The 20,443-nt window shown below is 35.1% G+C and overlaps 5 protein-coding genes and 1 non-coding gene across 8 annotated transcripts; 2 read left to right on the top strand and 4 right to left on the bottom strand.

Annotated features, from left to right (window-relative positions):
- Positions 1 to 45: 45 nt before the first annotated feature.
- AT2G18735 lies at positions 46 to 1,003 on the bottom strand. The gene has a single exon (NR_143754.1). It is a non-coding gene; the product is annotated as an other RNA (non-coding RNA).
- A 171-nt stretch (positions 1,004 to 1,174) lies between these two features.
- On the bottom strand, positions 1,175 to 4,386 carry DGK3 (diacylglycerol kinase 3). The gene is made up of 12 exons (NM_179649.4): positions 3,787 to 4,386; positions 3,344 to 3,466; positions 3,115 to 3,252; positions 2,946 to 3,031; positions 2,768 to 2,855; positions 2,586 to 2,661; positions 2,416 to 2,498; positions 2,225 to 2,295; positions 2,042 to 2,119; positions 1,867 to 1,954; positions 1,670 to 1,786; positions 1,175 to 1,591 (listed from the first exon to the last, which is right to left on the bottom strand). Exons 1-12 carry the CDS (start codon positions 4,144 to 4,146, stop codon positions 1,433 to 1,435), a joined length of 1,467 nt encoding a protein of 488 aa, NP_849980.1. The 5' UTR covers positions 4,147 to 4,386; the 3' UTR covers positions 1,175 to 1,432.
- A 1,629-nt stretch (positions 4,387 to 6,015) lies between these two features.
- AT2G18721 (uncharacterized protein) lies at positions 6,016 to 6,123 on the bottom strand (the record flags this gene model as incomplete). Its single annotated transcript, NM_001124871.1, has 1 exon — positions 6,016 to 6,123. The coding sequence occupies one exon, from the start codon at positions 6,121 to 6,123 to the stop codon at positions 6,016 to 6,018; it is 108 nt and encodes a 35-aa protein (NP_001118343.1).
- On the top strand, positions 6,037 to 8,337 carry AT2G18720 (Translation elongation factor EF1A/initiation factor IF2gamma family protein; the record flags this gene model as incomplete). Of its 3 annotated transcripts, NM_001335603.1 has the most annotated exons (7): positions 6,037 to 6,144; positions 6,353 to 6,486; positions 6,585 to 6,753; positions 6,830 to 6,932; positions 7,016 to 7,243; positions 7,329 to 7,547; positions 7,633 to 8,267. In NM_001335603.1, the coding sequence occupies exons 2-7, from the start codon at positions 6,363 to 6,365 to the stop codon at positions 8,200 to 8,202; spliced, it is 1,413 nt and encodes a 470-aa protein (NP_001324883.1). In that variant the 5' UTR covers positions 6,037 to 6,144; positions 6,353 to 6,362. The 3 variants fall into 3 exon arrangements, with proteins under 3 accessions (NP_001324883.1, NP_179462.2, NP_001324884.1); NM_127428.2 differs by lacking the exon at positions 6,037 to 6,144 and having other exon boundaries at positions 6,311 to 6,486; positions 7,633 to 8,337; NM_001335604.1 differs by lacking the exons at positions 6,037 to 6,144; positions 6,353 to 6,486; positions 6,585 to 6,753 and having other exon boundaries at positions 6,784 to 6,932; positions 7,633 to 8,202.
- Positions 8,338 to 8,636: 299 nt separating this feature from the next.
- On the top strand, positions 8,637 to 11,038 carry SCY1 (SECY homolog 1). Its single transcript, NM_127427.3, has 6 exons — positions 8,637 to 8,872; positions 9,083 to 9,240; positions 9,323 to 10,008; positions 10,090 to 10,303; positions 10,391 to 10,554; positions 10,661 to 11,038. The coding sequence occupies exons 1-6, from the start codon at positions 8,670 to 8,672 to the stop codon at positions 10,889 to 10,891; spliced, it is 1,656 nt and encodes a 551-aa protein (NP_179461.1). The 5' UTR covers positions 8,637 to 8,669; the 3' UTR covers positions 10,892 to 11,038.
- Positions 11,039 to 11,111: 73 nt separating this feature from the next.
- Positions 11,112 to 14,224, bottom strand: TPS11 (trehalose phosphatase/synthase 11). The gene is made up of 3 exons (NM_127426.3): positions 12,116 to 14,224; positions 11,755 to 12,028; positions 11,112 to 11,673 (listed from the first exon to the last, which is right to left on the bottom strand). The coding sequence occupies exons 1-3, from the start codon at positions 14,077 to 14,079 to the stop codon at positions 11,323 to 11,325; spliced, it is 2,589 nt and encodes an 862-aa protein (NP_179460.1). The 5' UTR covers positions 14,080 to 14,224; the 3' UTR covers positions 11,112 to 11,322.
- Positions 14,225 to 20,443: the final 6,219 nt, after the last annotated feature.

Here is a 20,443-nt window from a genome sequence, read left to right as displayed (position 1 = left end):
CTAGAATTTTTTAGCGTAGGTTTTTAACTTTTTTTTTTTTTTTTTCAGAGAAAGATTTATTTTTAATATACTGAGGCTCAGTGTTACAACATAAAAGGCTCAAGACAGTCTACATATGAGGTCCACAACAGACTTTTACGTCACAAAAAAGAGATAAGCTTAAGACGTGTCAGACCAATAATAATAAGCTAAGGACACGTGAATCTTCCACAACCTCCACCGGATGAGACTCAAGTCTGGTGAATCGGAGAACCATCGCCGGGAAAGCACCGAGCAATGAAACTCTTTTTTTCTATCACCGATTATGGCAATTAGATGTTATAGAACAAACATCAATTTCCTAATCTCATATGGTTGCTAGAATCACAAATAATTCATCAAAACGGGTAAAGAAATTAAAAAAATTGAGTAGTTCAAACTTGTCCAACCATTGAATCTTCGAACTCTCTTGCAAAAGCACTAAAGGCATATCAAATTTGCATAGGATAGAAGCTTTAACCCAATCTTAGGCGAAAATAAAATTGAAACTGTCTTAAATATGGTAGATCCAAACGAGGGTAATTGCTGGAAACGCACACATCGCCGAAAAACTACCAGAGCCAAAAGCATAACCCAATAGTGAAGCTAAACAAAACAGAAGGAGAATAGATCTTGTAAAGAGAAACCCTCTTCAGATCTGACGATTCTGCATGCCATAAAGCTTCATCATCAAACCTTTGAAGTAACAAAACAAAAACAAAGATGACCAACGCTGTTAGTGTAAGCCCAACGCTGCCGTACGGAAGCTGGCCAACGTCGCTAAGTTAGCCAACGATGCCATACAAAAAGCCAACCATCTCCACTAACGTAGCTAGAAGATGTCGGACGAAAGCCCGAATTAAACGGGACGGCGACTCACCGGAAAACTATCCGGTTAACAAAAACAAAAGAAATTTCAGTTTCTATCTTTACAAACTACGAGAGAGCGAAGAGAGAAAAACTTTTTTGTGTGGTTTATTAACTTAGGTTTTTAATTTTTTATTATTCTGGTAAAAATATACGACTAATAATGATAATTATTAAAAATATTCTTACTTAGAAATTGGTGTCGATGATAAATTGGTTCTCAGTCGAACTAGTGTTAAAATAAATAAAAATATGACAAAGAATCACATCTATGTGCTCAATGCTAGAATTACAAAGATTGAAGAGAGATTGAAATTTGACCAAATATTATCTTCCCACATTCTTATAAATAAACAAACTTCATTCCTCACAACACAAAAATGTACAAAACCAACAATAAGCAGAAATTAAAAAGAGAAAAATGGTCACAATCTCAGATTTAAAAGAAAAGAAGACTAAAAAGCTTAGGCTATATCTATGACTAACTGAATCAAATCCAAATACAAAACAATTAGCTTTGTACAAAGAATCCAGCTTTGAATCTCAATCATTCATTATTTATCATCAGAGATTGATAAGGAACCTTCTTGATCTCCACAAATGTTGAGTACTCAGTGCTCATTGGTTGCTTCCATGGCTCACCATCCATTTGCAAGAATGCGTCTCTCCAGTCACCTCCTCTTAGCTCAAATCTTACCGCAGCAGCCTGAAATGATCACCAAAATGAAACAGTCAAACACATGGCTAAAAAGATTATACATTGACCAGTGTCTTTTGAAGTTACCTGAGCTATGTGCTTGGCAGAGATGAGCTCAGCCATGACAAATGACGCGTGCCATCCTTGCTTAAAACCGAAAATCTCTATCAAACCATCATCACAATGTGCTTCCACAAAGCCTCTCTGAGAAAAACCAAAGAAAACATTCGGGTTAACATCAGAGAACTGAGTTCATATATGATGAAATGGAACAGAAACAATACCTTCTCTAGATAGTCCGGTTTTAGATTGCCCCAAGGATGGCTTCCACTTCCATAGCTGTGAAGATTCAATGCGACAATTGATCTCACACTACAAGAGAAATCCATAGCATCAGGTTTTAAGCATTGATATCAAAGATTGTAATACATAAATCATATATCGAAAACTGTTTTTTACTTTTTCGGGACTGCGATCTCTTCCCACTGAGAGCAGTTAACCTTTTTGATGTGAATTTTCATTATGTTCCTAAGTCCCCTGCAAATTCATATAGCACAAACAAGGGGTCAACAACACAACAAAGGGCTTAAGCAGAGACTTACACACAAGTTCAACTACACAATAAGAGTCGAAATGGCGAACCTTAAACCTGGATCGTTGACACAAGGCGTGCAAAACCAACCCTGACTGCAACCAAAACTTGAATATATAATCTGCAAAAGCAAACATTGTGTGGTTGGTAATGTCGTTTCTCAAAACCAACATAACTACTTTAGCTTTTAACAAAGACAAATAATGAGTCCAAAGTTTAGGTGCAAATATAATAAACAAACCTTATTTGAAATAGGGCCTTGAGCAAGATATGGTTTAGTGTTGCGAAGATGGTGGAAGCCATATGCAACTTGAGCATCCATACCTAAACAAACCAGACAAACACAAGAATCTGGTCAGAAAAACAATTGTGAAAATTGTTTAGGATATCAAAAAGAGAAGTTCAACAAACCTATGCTTAAGTAATTGTAGAAAACACCTTCATAAGCCTTTGCAAGTGGAGGCGCATCAATTCCCGCGTCCAAACCCTGAAACCACCATAAAGCCTGGTTAATTACTAAACCGTGGCAATTTACAAAATCACATGCTGATGATTCAATGAGAAGAAGCAAGCCTAATGAAATAGAGCAAAACCTGATCAAGTTCGTTTTCTTCAGCGGGTTTTAAAGAATAAGGAGGATCTACGACTTCTCCAGATGGCATTGACACTAAAATCTTCCAGCTGCAACACCACATAACCAAAGCGCATACATTTTTACAACAAGAGAAATACAATAAAAGCTAAATGTTTTGAGCAAAATAAGACTTTTACCTGTCAAGTCTAGCAACTGGACCCATACTTGCGCGATGGAGTGTTCTTTTAACAGCAGATCTCCACGCAAAAGGAAACGAACCACCCTGAAGAAGAGATACCATAGTCAGTACCAATTCAAAAGTTTTGTCACGACAACATAAGAGAGAACAAAGAAAACACAACTCACCCAACCAAAACTCCTTGAAAGATCATTCCCTGTACCGAGAGGAATAACTCCAACAGGAGGAATTTGCGACTTTCCATCTTTATTAAGCTCTCCAAGACATCCAAGAACCCAACCAACAGTACCATCACCTCCTGCAACCTATCCAACCAATTCCATTCACAATTCTGATTGCTAAAAACATTCAAGTGGATCTATAGAGATTGGAGAAAAATATGGTCAATACACTCACCATAATCCTCAACCTTGCTCTGCATTCTTTTGCACATTCATCTCCTTCCGCTGCCACTTTCTCCAAACACCCCAACCCGTATCGAACAAACTCATGCGGCTTCACTTCCGTGAGGTCAAACACCTGTATCAACACAAAAGTCACCATGAAGTTTCAATATCAAAAGCTCAAACCAATAACTTGACAACATCAACATCACTCAGCTTTCCAAAAGACTCAATCTTTAAACGTAACTCATCCTTCAAAGTTCCAACAAAACACTAGATCTAACATCAGCTAAGCATAAACATATAAATCAAGCATTAAAAACTTAAAAGCCAGAGACTTTAAGAAAGTTTCCAAACTAACATAATCAAAACACAAAGTAGATACAAATTAGATTCGAAATTCCCCCAAAAACCCAAAGAAAAAGATTTGAAATACAAGTTCAGTGAGAGCAAAACCTGTTCCTCGCTCATCAACTGTTGAAGCCTCTCTTTAAGAACAGGACCATGACGACCACCAGAATTGGGGTTAATGAAAACAACCATAGGAGCATGAGGAGCCATATCAGCAACAGCACCACCAGGAAGAAGTAAATGATCAGGAATAGCCGAGGAATCTTTGCGTTTGATACAGTCACGCATAGCGAGACGAAGATACTCAGGCATCATCAACCTCTGACGAAGCTCTACTTTATCTACACCAACCCATGCCAGATTCGCGAGTCCACAACCTCTCATCGTCTTTGAATCAGCCGTTGATGGTCGTGAAGCCACGAATTTCTCTTTCGATGCATCGGTTTTTGATACCGGAGAGTCCATTGTAGTCTCTCGCCGGAGAAGAAAAGACAAAAAGATGATTACTTTTCGTCCTGTGATTGGAGAAAATGAGGAATATTCGAAACCCAGATAATCAAAATTGGAGTTGAAATGAAAAATAATAAAGGATTGTTTTTTTTTAATCTTTCTTCTTCTTCTTTGCTGAGAGATTTCAAATCAACCAATATAAAATCTTCTTTTGACAGTTTGTATTTTCTTGTCTGTTTTGTCTTTTTTATAAATGATTTAGTTTCGAAGACAGCGCACAAAACGTGTGAATTAATTTGCTTATATTGAAAAAAAAAGAATTTACACGGTTGGATTTCAATGTGACGTCATAAAAATGCCACTCTTTAGATCTTTGATTCTTTTTCTTTTTTTATTGTTTGACATTTATGAAAGCGACTGATAAATGTTTATTTTGTAAAAGTTCTAATTTAGAATAATTTTGATTATTAATAATATTAAACTACTAAGATTTGTATAGTTTAATACCATTATCTTCTGTAACTAAGATTTGTAGATCTTTTGTTTCTGTAAGATCAAATTTACAATTTAAAGTGTACAAAATCTTACAATACTAATGATGGCATAAAGAGATTAACAATGAGATTTTTTAACGTTATTGTTATATCAAGAAAACCAGAGAAAATTAATTAGTAATTGATTGATACATTGTAAGAATAGGATCTAATGATATTTTAATATTCAAAAAGGTTCCATTATAGAGGTTACATCTGGTGAATATGATTGAATACAATTTGATATAGAGAATTAGAGATACTTGCATTATTATTTGCTTCCTATTATTATTTGACTGCATTATTGGTTTCTTTTTCTATGTAAAAAATATTTTCAACTCTCCAACAAAGAAACAAAATTCTCTGACATTTTGCTTAGAAAGAGTGGCGTTTTCGTCATTAAACAAAGGAATAGTTTTGGTGGTAACGTAAATTGTAAAAAAACAGCGAAGGAGACAATAGAAAATGAGAGCAGACATTGAAGTTAGTGGATTTTCCACAGAATGGGGCCTACAATGTTATTGCCCACTCAGAGAAATAGGGTCACTGAAAGTGATAGCTACTTCCCATTGCTGGGATCGTTGTGTACTTTTTCTAACCTAAATTTCCCTCAATGCCTTTTTCTTAACTTATAGAATTGGTCGAAACTTGAAAGTATATACAAATGCCACAGAAAAAAACATCATTTAATACCTTCTTAATTGCACGATATGATATCAGATGTTTTGTAACCAAGAATTGGTCCATGTAAACAATTTATTATGTGGCAGAGGAAGACTCAAATTCAGGTGGCTGATAAAAAGTGGGGTTTAAGATATTTCTTGAACTGGAAGACAATGAGCGTGTGTTCTCATTAGTATTACAAATCATATTTACATTATTATAAAGCGGAACATATTTACATTATACTCCAAATGATGTAACTATAAAATTTGATCTAACAATATATATCGTTAAGAAAAATAACCTAAATTTATCACAGCTTATTCATTTACACTCCTATAGAATCATAGATTTCCTACTCTTTTTTTTTTGTCATCATATAAACATATACTACTTTTTGTTCAAGGATCAATGTTTCTTAGTTTGGTGAAAGATAGAAGTAAACTGGAGTGGGCCAATGGTTAGGCGTGTAAGCCCAAACTTTGGAACGATTTTAGCCCATCTCAAAAGGAGCGTGCTATATTTTGTAAATGAAATTGCAAAATTACCTAACACAAATTTTCCTATAAAAAAACATTTCGGGTAAGAAACCGACAATTATAAAATAAAAATTGTAAGACATGTTTTATTGACACATGGAAAAATGAAGTTGGCGAAAAAGACAAACAGTAAACGTTAAGATAAAACCCTACCTATAAATATACCTTACACGCCACCTGACTTTATCAAAACCAAAAACACAAACCTTCAACGGCACGCTTTCTCCTCTGAAATCTCTGCGAGCAAACTTCTTCATCTACCTCTTACCGTACTTCAGGTTTGTGTAAATCATTTTTATAAGAACTTCAGTGAAATAGATTAGCAACCCTAATTGAATTTAATCGAATCGTAACTATTGTGAACGGAACCCATCCATCTTGCATAAAAACCCTAGTTTCTGAACAGCCTTTCGAAACTTCTAGTGTTATTGTATTGGCTCTGATCAACGTTGTTCTAAAGTTGTGAACTTTGATTGATTGCAACAGAGTGTTTAAGATGAAATCTGTCGTAATGTCGAAGAACAAGGGCTTAGCTGAACAAGATCTAAGTAAACTTGATGTAGCTCAGCTGCATCCTCTCTCTCCTGAGGTCATCTCTCGTCAAGCCACCATTAACATAGGTATACACAAGTTTTTGTTTCATTGAGTTTTGATGCTGAAGAAACTGATCAGCCGTGCATTGAAAGCTAAAGATATGACTATGCTCTCTATATCTCAGGAACCATTGGCCATGTCGCTCACGGGAAATCGACAATCGTGAAAGCCGTTTCCGGTGTGCACACTGTCAAATTCAAGAGTGAATTGGAGCGTAACATTACCATTAAACTTGGTTACGCAAACGCAAAGATTTACAAATGTGAAAAATGCCCTAGACCAGTAGCCTACAAGTGAATTCTTGCTCTTCTTTTGCTACAATAAGGTTACGTAGTGTACGTAGCAACTTATGATATGTGTTAATTATAGGTCTTTCGGGAGTGGCAAAGAAGACAACCCAAGTTGTGATGTCTCTGGACATGAGAAGTACAAGATGAAACTACTAAGACATGTCTCATTTGTTGATTGCCCGGTATAAAATGAGTTTTAACACTATTTCTAAATCTTTTGTAACCATTTTCTATATGTTAATGAGGTGTTTTGTGTGTTGATTAGGGACACGATATCCTAATGGCGACAATGCTGAATGGAGCAGCGATTATGGATGGTGCTTTACTAATCATTGCTGCGAATGAGACATGTCCACAACCACAAACAGCTGAACATCTTGCTTCTGTTGATATGATGCATCTTAAAGATATCATAATCATTCAGAACAAGATTGATCTCATCCAAGAAAACGAGGCTATTAAACAGCACGAGGACATCCAGAGATTTATAACGGTTTGATTCAATTTTCCCATTCTGTTTTTTTTTTGCATTTTTCACTTCTTGATTAGTTGGTTAAGTTTTAAACTTGTTATTACAGAACACGAATGCGGAAGGTGCTCCTATAGTTCCTGTCTCAGCGCAACTGAAATACAACATCGATGTTTTGTGTGAGTACATTGTCAAGAAGATTCCACTCCCTGTGAGGGATTTTGTGTCACCTCCAAGAATGATTGTGATTCGTTCTTTTGATGTCAATAAACCTGGCTCTGATTATGATGGTATGAAAGGTGGAGTTGCAGGTGGGAGTATCCTTCAGGTAAAACATACTCAATACCCCGAAAAACTAGGATAAATCGCGGTTGAATCAATGTAACTTATGTCTCTCTTTGCTTTGTTTGCAGGGTGTTTTGAAGGTGGGGCATATAATAGAGATAAGACCTGGAATCACTAGAAAAGATGAGAATGGAGACACTAAATGCACTCCCATTTACACGCGTATAACTTCATTGTACGCGGAACAGAACGAGCTTCAGTTTGCTGTCCCGGGAGGTTTGATTGGAATTGGGACAAGCATGGATCCTACGCTTACGCGTGGTGATAGGTTAGTTGGTCAAGTCCTTGGTGAAATAGGTACTCTCCCTGATGTCTATGTTGAACTTGAAGTGAGTTTCCAGCTTCTGACACGTCTCATTGGAGTGAAGACAAAGGAAACAGAGAGGCAAATGAGAGTGTCAAAGCTAGTCAAGGGAGAGATACTGATGTTGAATATCGGATCGATGTCTACGGGAGCTATGGTTATTGGAGTAAAGAAAGATATGGTGAAAGTTAATCTGACACTCCCTGTGTGCACCAGCATTGGAGAGAAAGTGGCTATAAGTCGCCGTGTGGATAGGCATTGGCGTTTGATCGGTCGCGGTCAGATTGAGGCTGGAACCACCATTTTTATCCCTTCTCCTCCTTCTTTGGCATGATTATATTTGATGCATTCACATATACCAAACTTGTAGTCTCATTATATCTTCAGAGTATTCCTAATCTGTCACCAAAGGAGATAACTAAACTTCTATGTGCTTATGCTTTTTGTGTGAAGTCTAACTAGAGTTTGATCAATTGCATCATCTTGATTTGTTATTAAAAGTTTTATAGTCTATGGATGTTACAGCTTAATTAACTAATTATCCTACATAGTTCATTTGAGAGAAAGATATAATTTGTGATTGTTGAAACTTGAAACTTGAAGTCTTGAAGAAACAGAAAGAAAGACTTGAAGTCATGGTCTCATTCCTAACGCCCAAAACAACAAAGATTAATAATGTGCAAAAGATGTATTGGGCCTAAAAGGCCTGGCCCATTAGCTGGATTCCGTAAGAAAAAAAAAAAAAGTGAAAAGGAAAAGAAGAAATCGTCGTTGTTGTGGAGAAGGAGAAGAAGGATAAGGATGATAACGGTAAGCGAAGTTTCCTCTTACTCTTCTTCTTCTTCAAACTTCGCGTCTCTGTCTCGTCTCAATCACAAATCATCTTCGAGATTGCGAAGCTCTTCTCTTTACAAAGGAAGCTTCTTCTCTGTTTCGACAAAGACCAGGAGGAACACTTGTAAAGCCAAATCATGGAATCTCGGTCTTGTTATCAACTCTAGAAGGTACTTCTTCTTTCAGATTTCAGATGGGTTCCATTTGAAATCGAAGATAATGATCTTGTTATAGATATTGCGACTTAAAGTTCGAAACTTTTCATGTGAATTTCTCTTGAATTGTGGAGATTTGAGGGTTATTTCATCACTAGTTCGTAGAAATGCTGATGTTTTGTCACTTACTGCTGCATTGTTTGTTGATTGGAGTTGATGTTTCAGCTCTGAGGCTTCGGTTTTTGATCCGTTGGGGATCAATCCAGATGAAACTTCTGGTTTAAGTAGCATTTGGGAAAGCTTTGTGAGTCTTTTGTCACCATCATTTGAAAGCTCTTCCGGTAACAGGCGAGATAAGCCGTCTTCTGGTAGAGGCGTGGCAGGTTCGTTTTGGCTTATCTACATTTGCTTATTGTATGTTTTAGCATGATTGATGATGGTTGCTTTACTCTTTGAAAACTTCAGCTGCTATTGAGGACAGTTCCATTGATTTTGGAGATTTCTTCAAAGGGCCATTGCCAGGGAAGTTTCTGAAGCTTCTTGGGTTTTTAGCTCTCTCTCGGCTTGGAATTTACATACCACTCGGCGGGGTTAATCGAGAAGCTTTTGTTGGAAATTTGGATCAGAATAGCATTTTGAGCACTTTGGATACATTTTCTGGTGGAGGCATAGGTAGACTTGGTATATGTTCTCTCGGGATTGTTCCTTTCATCAACGCTCAGATTGTGTTTCAGCTTCTTGCTCAAGTCTATCCAAAGTTGCAAGATCTTCAGAAAAAAGAAGGTGAAGCTGGTAGAAAAAAGATTCTTCAGTATACTAGATATGCTTCAGTTGGTTTTGCGATAGTACAAGCAATCGGACAAGTGTTTTACCTTCGTCCTTACGTTAATGACTTCAGCACGGAATGGGTTGTTTCTTCTGTTACGTTGTTAACGCTTGGTTCTGTTCTCACTACATATATTGGAGAGAGAATCTCTGATCTGAAACTTGGAAATGGCACTTCCCTATTGATTTTCACAAGTATCATCTCTTACTTGCCTGCATCATTCGGTAGAACAACAGCAGAGGCCTTACAGGAAGGAAACTATACTGGTCTTGGAACCATCGTTGTTTCATTTCTCCTCTTGGTACTCGGGATAGTATATGTTCAGGTACTATACCAAATTTTGTTCCTTTTAATGAATCTAAGAAGTTTGGTATGCTTATATAGTCTAACAAGCAAAGTTTTTCAGGAAGCAGAGAGGAAAATTCCGCTCAATTATGCCTCGCGATACACCAGCAAAGCTGGTGGGCTTCAGAAATCTGCTTATCTTCCATTCAAGGTCAATAGTGCGGGAGTAATGCCTATCATATTCTCCACATCATCTCTTGCTCTTCCTGCTACTTTAGCACGATTTACCGGCATATCTGCTTTGAAGAATGTTGCTTTTGCTTTAACCCCTGGAGGTAAGTTCTCCTAATACACAGCAAGTAAGAAGATTGGGTCCTTTGAAACTGTTTTTTGTTGATGACTTCACAAACAAACTATTGCAGGTTCTTTCTATCTTCCAACCAATATACTTCTCATAGCTTTCTTCAACTACTACTACACTTTCTTGCAACTTGACCCGGACGACGTGAGTGAACAATTAAAACGCCAAGGTGCATCAATCCCTCTAGTCCGACCTGGTAAAAGCACTGCTCTCTTCATCAAAACCGTAAGATCTTTTCTCCCTCTCTCCTTGATCAATTTTTACAAACTTCCCATTTTGGTTTATCATCTAACAACTATCTGAAAATGTCTCGCTCTGATTGCAATATCAGGTCCTTGGCCGGATATCGGTTCTTGGTTCTGCATTTCTGGCTGTTCTAGCTGCTGGTCCTGCTGTAGTCGAACAGATCACTCACTTGACAGCATTCAGAGGATTTGCAGGCACTTCTGTTCTGATCCTTGTCGGGTGTGCGACAGATACTGCAAGAAAGGTTCAAGCAGAGATAATCTCGCAAAAGTACAAGAACATTGAGTTTTACGAGCTTGACAAGTATGATCCATGAACTGGACCTTCTGTTTTACATATAATACCCATCAAACCAAGTTACTGTGTTCTCTTGTCATAGATTGTAACAAATGTTTTAAACTTTGATTAGTATATAATGCACTTTTGTCATGAGCTTGCCAAAGGAAAGTGAAACCTAGTATATAATTCATCAGAACAAATTGTCTTTCCCAATTTTCAATCAGAAGAAGAGCTCTCTTCGACAAGAAAACAAAATTGAAATGAATTCATCATATTATATCTATTTCCTTTTCTATGTATAAGCATCTCACATGGGGGCAAAGTAACCGAATTGACCAGTTCAAGATACTCTGTACAAAAGGCATATATAGCAAACCTAGAAACCTTTCAGGTAACCTAAAACCTTCAAATCCTATAATCTTTTAATATCACAACAACATAAAATCTAACGCAAACCCTTTCAAAGATCTATGCTTTCTTTCGACATTGTCCCATAGGCTGTTGAAAAGTGAACTTGCTCTGTTTCTTCTGTTGCTCATGCTTTGATCCATCTGAAGCTGAGGCCAACCATTCAAGCATCTTGATAACACTTGGGGTATCATCGAGATAGTACTTGGCCTTGCTCGGTTTCTGACCAACTGTGCACGCAAAGACCTCTTCGAGACCAATAGAGGAAACATCTTGGTGCTTCACTATGCTATCAAACATGTCTTCATCAGACCGGTCATCACCTATGCACAACAAAAAGTCCGGTCTCTTCCCTTTGGTGTTCCTCATCGTTGCTATCAAATGCTCCACCACCTTTCCTTTGCTTACTCCCTGAAAATCAAATTCACATTACAATGATGATAATAATGGCAAATTCGAGCAAGTAAATCTCATAGTAGTTTGTATATACACCTGAGGTTTAACTTCTACTATGTGCTGGCCTCTCTTGACAACAACAGGCTCATTGGTGAGAACACTCTCTAGATGATCAAGAAGCTCCTTAGCTTGCCAAGAACCAAATGAATGGTCAGCTTCTTGGTGGTGCCACACCATAGCACTCTCTTTCTCCTCTATGAATGATCCATCAGTCGCTTCCATATAGTGATTCATCACTGGTTTAGCTATTTTCTTCCAGCTTAAATCCGCAGGCAATTCACTTGTTTCCCAAGGGGAATTTGAGTTCCATCTGTGATTACAAATCAAAAGGAGAAAAGTATTAACTTTACAAAAATGAGAGGGAAGATGATGAAAGGGAAGGGTTTTAGCAAAGTACCTAGTGAAATAACCATGTTCAGCTGAGATACCAAGATTTGGGCAAGAGTCAAACCATTTGCTGAGAGGGTCCTTACCTCGACCACTAACAATAAAGACTAGATTGCTGGGGTCGTCACATAAGCGATTGAGAAGCGAGATAAGATCATCACTTGGCCTTTTATCCAGAGTATCCTGATCCATCATTGTCCCATCATAGTCCAATAGGATCAACCTACTGCTTGATCTCCTATACGCGGGGACTATGGTTTCACCACAGAGCCTTCTGAAATTCGGATCTAACGCAACAACCTTGAAAAAAAGACCGAATCCGACTCCCCAGAATCTCTTGTTGTAATGATCTTTGCACGCCCTTTGAAGATCTTGGTCATAACTCCGCGCCCAATAGGCAACATTGTGAGAGCTTATGTACTTATGATGCTTCTGGTGGCGCAGATTTTTCTCTTTGTCGGACATCGTCATTGCAGAGCTCATGGCGTTAGTGACTGCATCGATGTTCCACGGATTAACACGGATCGCACCACTCAGAGATGGAGAACAACCGATGAACTCAGAAACAATAATCACACTCTTCCTAACATCATCCTCCCCAAAACCTAAAGCTGCATCCAAAGCAGGGCTCCCTTGCCGAGTCACTGTGTACTTATAAGGCACCAAATTCATCCCATCTCTCACAGCATTCACGACAACACACTCCGAGATCGCGTAATAAGCAACTTTATCCAAAGTACTAACAGGTCCATTGATAAACACAATAGGCTTATAACCACCAGGTCTCCCAAATTTAGAATTGATCTCATCAGCAATCAAATTTATCTGTTTCTCTACATCTTGAACATCCTTACCTGAACTACGAGCAGGATTAGTAATCTGCACGAGAACCACTTTCCCACGAAGCTCTTCGTTCTGTTCAAGAAGCTGACCCATCGCCCAAAACTTCAAGCTAATACCTTTGAACATATCCAAATCATCCACACCTAACATCACAATGTTCCCCTTGAACCTTTCTCTCAATCTCTTCACTTTCTCTGCAGTTTTCTCCGAAGCCTTTATCGATTCAATCTGCCCCATATGAATCCCAACGGGCAATATCTTGATGCTCACCGTTCTTCCAAAATATTCAAGACCAATGTAGCCTCTTTTAGATTCGTAATCAAGACCAAGCATCCTACTACAACAAGACAAGAAATGCCTAGCGTAATCAAACGTGTGGAAACCAACCAAATCGCAATTCAGAAACCCTTTGAGAATCTCGTCTCTCACAGGAAGAGTACGGTAAATCTCCGACGAAGGAAAGGGACTATGGAGGAAAATCCCAAGCTTTATCCGATGAAACCTGTTCCTCAAAAAAGTGGGCAAAATCATGAGGTGATAATCATGAATCCAGACGTAATCATCATCCGGGTTTAGCACTTCGAAGATCTTATCAGCGAAGATCTTGTTAACAGTCGTGTACGCTCTCCAATTCGAACGATCAAAGAGAGAGCCTTGAGCTTGCGTCATAGGAAGAAGATAGTGAAAAATGGGCCAGAGATAGTGTTTACAGAAACCATGGTAATACTTGTTGAGCAAGTCACTAGGTAAGAAAGTAGGAACACACTGAAACTTCTCAAGCAAGAACTGAGAGACGTCCTCTTGCTCTGAAGGTAAGACGTCGGCGTTTAAAGATCCGACGTAGACGACTTCCGTCTCCGGAGGAAACCCATCTTTGAGTTGTAAGTAAAGACTGTCATTGTCGAATTCAAAGCACCACTTGTTCGACGAAATGTCTCTGTGAGCACGAAGAGGAAGCTGATTCGAAACCACGATTCGTTTCGGTTTCGTAACCCACGCGCCGCCGTTAGGATCGTCGGTTTCGAGACCGGAAAGCTTCGTGACGGCATTGGGGATCCGATTTCGACCCATGATCCGATAATCATCAGCCGAAACCAGACTAAGCTGGTCTTTCCAAGATTCCGGCGACATAACGAAGAAGAGAAGAAAAAAAAATCAAAACTTTAAAATTGGGTAAATGAAGAAATCAAATATTGTTTCTGGGTTTCTCAGATTTCATAACAAGGAGAGAAGAAAAAGAAGGATAGTTTTACGAAGAAGAAGAAGGAAGAGAGCGTCCATATTGTGGAATTTAAGAAGGAAGAAAAAACGGAAATTTTTTCGGTGAGGATAAGAACGAAAACGAAAGAGGAAACAAAATTAAAGTTTAAAAAATCAACACAATTTTTGGACGGTCTCGATTTTCTCGAGATGGATATGATTGGTATATCTGAACCGTTAGATAAGCGCGTGTGGTTAACTCAAACCGACTTTTGTCTTTGAAAAATGAAATAAAAGGAAACAAATCTTTAAAAAGCTATAACCCTAATTACTGATTAGTTTGCTGTGAGCTGTTTCGTCTCTTATCTCCAATTATATTTCTACTTTTTTAACCTAAATGGGAAATAAATATTTTACAGCTATTATTTTTCCATATATATGTTGTTTTAAAAAAAAACTTATTGCTGATGTGGATAATTTGTGGCACACGTCTTTTTATTTAATAGATTTGACAAAAGCTGCTCATATCCATCAAAAAACTTAAAATTGAAGGTTGAAAAATTATATTTTTGAGGAATAACAAAGAAAAATCACATCAGTTTTGTACTCACATCAATTTTCCACAAATGCTAGTGAATTTGGGAAAAATAAAATCAAAAGAAACTAATATTTATCTATTTCTATTAATTACTAACAAGTAGAAGGGGAAATTTACAAAATTTGATTTTTCAAGCTTTTTCTTACTATTGTTAAAATTATTTTACTAAATATTATTAGCAAAACAACATTTTGATAAATAAAATACGATATTTTTATTGTAAAATAGGGATATGTACTGTAAAAATAAAAAGAATTGTATGATATGCTTGAAACACACCAAATCTTTTTGTAAAGTACATTTGTACTGCTACTAAAGAGTAACAAATTACGTAGCATCAGCCTAACCATAATCACATAACTTCACAATTCATAATTTCATATCCCATAGTAAATAAATTTTAATCTAATTTTAGTGTTAGGAATATTGGTGGGTGGATAGTGAAAAGCCACGTGGCAAACATGTAGAGGAAACGTGGCGTGTTAGGGTGGGAAGAGAAAGATAAGAAAAGTCACGAGGCATGTGCGACTGATGACTTGGCATTACTTTCGCGATCAACGGCAGCTATGTACTCCAATCATATTATGACACGTCATCCATTCCCTCCTAGGAACGTTTCAAACTTTTTTTCCGTTTCTTCCTCATTTCAACGGTATAACATCGACCGCCGACCTCAGATTGTGACACGTGGCGTCATCTCAATGGGAACATTTTTAATGCTTCACATCTAATTATACTTTTTTGTGTTTTTTTTTCTTCATATGCTACAGTGTTTTCTCATCTAACTTTTAACTAACATCTAATTTGCTTAAAATTTATTTATTGTAATTATTTTAAATTCCGTCTTATTAATTTACAGAGATATCAAGCAAAAAATATATTTATAACTATAATTTAAATCTATATATCGAAATAATGTATTATACATAGAAATCTTTCTTTATATCTTTTATGTTAAAATAGTTATAATACAAAATAGAAACATTTACCGTTATGTTTTACTGACGACATTGGTAACAAGCAATTCACTTACAACAAATTTGAGCTAAATTCCAAATTTAACGGAGACTATTATGTAACTCGTGATATAATTCACGTTAAATATATGTGTGGGTTAAAAATGATAAAACGGTTGAACTTTTTTTATTTAACGAAGATTACTAAGTAACTAATGTTACCACCATATTTAGTTCACGTTTAAATTGGACAATATGAGTGTGTGAATTATGAATGATAAAAGTGGTCAAAAAATTGTTTTTGACGAAAGACTATTATGTAACTAATGTCACCACTATTTTATAAATTTAGACTGGACAATATACGCTTGTGAGTTCTAAACAAGAAAAACGTCCAATTTTTTTTTTTTTTTGTAATTAACGAACACTACTATGTAACTAATGTCATCATCATGTATAAATCACGTTTAAAATGGATATTATGCGTGTGTGGGTTATAAATAATCAAATGTTTTGAATTTAACTGAGACTACAATGTAACTAACGTTACCATCATGTCGTTCACGTTTAAAATTGGACAATATGCATGTAAGTTATAAATAACAAAACGGTAAATTTTGTTGTCTATTATAATTTAATTGGTTGAAGTTAGGAAAAATTATCAAAATATAACAAAAAAAACTCTTGTTCAAAAGGTTAAAAATTTTCTTATTAAAATTTATTCAGTTTTTTAAAGTTTGAATATGAAATGAGTGGCGAATAGTGTTGTTTTTTTTTTGAGGGAATTGTTTCAGATTTCTAACTAAATACAAGATAAGAGCGTGGGAGAGCAAAAAAAAAAAAGGAGACATATCCAAATTCCACATAACCATTGTCTTTGTGGGGCCCGATAGGATCAGCCACGTTGTCTAAAAGATTTGCTTGGGTCCCACTTTATCTATAGCCTCTTGAGATAATTATTTTTATATTATTCTCTTTTCTACTTTTCTATTTTGAATATTCCTTTTTCCTTTTTTTTGACTCTCCCTTTTTCATTTAAAGGCAATTTTCGGTTTTTGTTAAATTCGTAGAAACATGAGCAAATCCTCATTATCGTGTAAAATGAGCCGCCGGACTTTGCATGCGAAGGAAAAAAAGTCCCGTAAAATGCTTGCGTGGCATTATCTTGTACAAAAAAATATCTTAATTAATTATGCAATTAAAAATAAAATAAAAACATACTAAAACCAACATAATGAGAATTTTAAAACCTAAAAAAAAAGAAAAAATAAGTAAATATTAGTTATATTTCTACGATCAAAATATTTTATTTTAGTGTTTCCATCAGAAATATTTAAGTGTAAGAGATGTCTGTACGTTTTTTTTTTTAACAATTTCAGCTTAATTAAGATAAATTATCAGTAATTATTGGTTAGTATTTCTTAATTGTATTAGATGAAAAATATGATACTAGTATTACAATCGTTTCTATAAATCATGGACACGATGCTTGGATTCTAACAATGAATTACGGAATTCTTTTTTTTTTTTTTTTTCTGAATTACGGAATTCGGTTTATAATTCTTCAGAAATTCATTTAAAAATGAAAAATACTAAAACAAATTACAAAATATCATCTATGCGTCCGTAAACCTTATTACATACGTTCTTGAAACATAGAAAAGGTTACAAAGACATTGAAAATCAACCAACATAGTAAGTGATAAAGAACAAAAGATATACTATTGACTAATTAAGTATTACTATACTCATACTCTCATAGTACAATGTACTAAGTACATATGTCTTTTTTTTTGTTAAAGCTCATAGTACATATGTCTAACATATGTCTTCGATTTTCTATTTTTCTTCTCGTCTAACATATGTCTAAGCGTTTAATAGCGATTATTAATGGAATTCCTAATGACTAATTAGCATTACTAGTATCTTCTCGTCTAACATATCTAAGACTTTAATAGCGTTTATGACTGGAATTCGTTTTCCTCTATATTTATTTTTTGCAGCAAGATATTAATAATAATGGGAGGAAGAAGATCAAACACGTAAATAAAAAGAGGATTTTAAAAGATAAAAATAGGATTAAAAGACGTGGCAAGTGATACCACCAATGGATAGGGTCGAAGTTATCGAATTCATTTATTAAGGTTTCATTTATCCACTAACAGGTGAGTCCATCGGTTTTGGTCAGCCGATTAATGATATACTTTCGCCAACCCCATTTACAAAATTATTAAAACTGTAACCTTTTAAAAAGAGATTTTATTTGTTGACTTAAGGAGATTTTAATTTCGTATCTTATCCCGTTGTTTATACCTTTAATCTTTCTATAATGGGATTAGTTGTACGTATGTTCCGATTTAATAATATTGTAGTATGAGAATCGAAACAAATTTATATGCATGTCTTCAAAATAACCCAATAATCAATGGTACTCAGAACGAGTTTGACAACGCTTTTTATAAGATAAAATCTTTGACGATGTTTGTTTTACTCAACCGTTTAGCTCATATGAAACAAAATTGAGTCTTTGTTTATTATTTATCCCTTGAAGATTGGTGACTAAAAAGTTGTGAATTTTTAGTACATAGTATTTTTGGACCGGGATGCAGACCACTTCTTTTTATCTGACATAAAAATTCGAATTCGTAATTTTGAAGCTCTTTCTCTATAGAAGGTTCATCACTCCACCATTACAGAATTACATGTTTTTAGTCTGAATTTAGTACGTAATCTTTGTTAGTGTATATAACTAACCGTTGATAGAATCACATTTAAAATGTAAAATATATATCTTTCATGAGATTGAACTAGAGATCTTGAATACTCACTCTTAATATCACTAGGCTACCACCCATTTAGAAGGATATCCACCAACTCAAAATTGATTTCTAACTTCGCCAGACTACCAAATCAAAAGATGAATGACGACCGTGTGATTCCAAGCCTTAAGTAGAGACAAGGTTTTAAAGATATGTATATGAGAAATATGACAACATTATCCAATTTATTTAGAGTATAAAACTTGGAATTCAAACTTTATATTATAAAATATAGATATGTGTGTGGATAAATATGTTCAATTAAGACTACGAATTCATATTCACGTGATCTGAAGAGATAGGATGATCAAACTAGTTTTATAGCATTAATTAAATCATCCGTTTAAATCATTTGTTCATATAAAATTACAGTTTCAATTACATTAGCTAGTTAAAGTAACTTTTACAAGACAGTTGGATAGTAGAGGATCTGAGATACACCAAATTAAAAATATAAAGAGACGTATGTTTTTCTAGAAGAATATCTAGAATGGATTTGCGTATGAAATACTATAATGCTTGTATCACTTTTTTTTTTTTCCTTCTCTATTGATTAATGCTGATGTGCTCGAGAACATTATTATACTTTGTTCGAAATATGTCCTTGTGATATTTTGTGTTATTCATTTAAAAAAATTAAAAAGACAAGATAATTCTAGATAATCAAGAAATGTTCACAAAGTGCCAGCTACATATGGACACAAAAGCAGCATCGTTCCACAAAAATAAAACATAGTATTATTTAGATTTTATTAAAGATCCTTTAACAAGAAACAAACAATCATATATATAATATATATATATATATATATATATATATATATATATATATTGTCACTATGAACAAAAACATACAAAAAGGGAATAAAATGAAATCCAATGAACGAAGGAATGACTCATTTCTCAACCACAAAATAGGAAGAATGACTCATTCTCATGTGTTACTCCAAAACCAAAAGTTTGTCTATAGAATAGGATAAAAAAAATTACGTCGAGATTTATTTTATTTTATTTTTTACTCGACCAAAAGTATATTATTTTCATTTTGTGAAGAACATTCTGTTGAAGAGAAAATTTCACGTGATTCCAAACATTTATTATACTAGATGAGTACCCGCATTACATGCGGATTTATGTATTACTATTTACAAATTGTTTTATATAATGTCTGTTCATATAAAGTAAAGTTGAATGCATCCGTTTTGAAAAATAAATATGATTTGTAATTGTTTTTGAAAAGTCCAACTATATTAGTTCATCTGAAAAACGAATGTGTTTGAGTTACTTTTTTATTGTTGTTCTAGATTCTCAGTTTTTTTTTAAATTTATATATCCTTATTTTTTTGGTTATATGTTTAGATTGTGAGAAGGTGAAATTTTAGAAAATTTATTTCTTACACTAAAAATAGAACATGTCTTTATTAACTATGTCTCTACATATTCAATCTAATCATATTCAACTTGATGTTCTTGGAAAGTTTAGTTAAGTTCTTGTCATAATCTTATATCTTACGTATTAGTTATAAGGATAGCTCCTCAAACATCTTTCAAATTACTTGTTTTCTTAGCATAAATCTCGAAAAGCTTAGATATATTTAATCTGCATATTCATTTAGTTTTTTTCTTAATAATCGTCTAATTTTTAGGCAAGGAATATGTGTAACATGTTTGGATTTTATGATCACTTTAGCCACTTAAGTGGATCTCAAAATTACAGAGGATATATTGAATTAAAAAAATGTAGAAAGAATGATGGCTCAAGTTCTGATTAATTATATCCTCCTATTTTAGTTGTTATGTTAAATTAATTACTAATTATATATTACTTATTTTATGAAGTCTAGGTGGCAAACGCTCATGTGATTATGTGTCAAGTTGTGGAAAAGAGTTAGTCTCCTTTCATATATATGATTCATTGAACC

This window comes from Arabidopsis thaliana, chromosome 2, assembly GCF_000001735.4.
Source record: "Arabidopsis thaliana chromosome 2, partial sequence".
Classification (NCBI taxonomy): domain Eukaryota; kingdom Viridiplantae; phylum Streptophyta; class Magnoliopsida; order Brassicales; family Brassicaceae; genus Arabidopsis; species Arabidopsis thaliana.
This window is presented reverse-complemented; position numbering and strand designations above follow the sequence as displayed.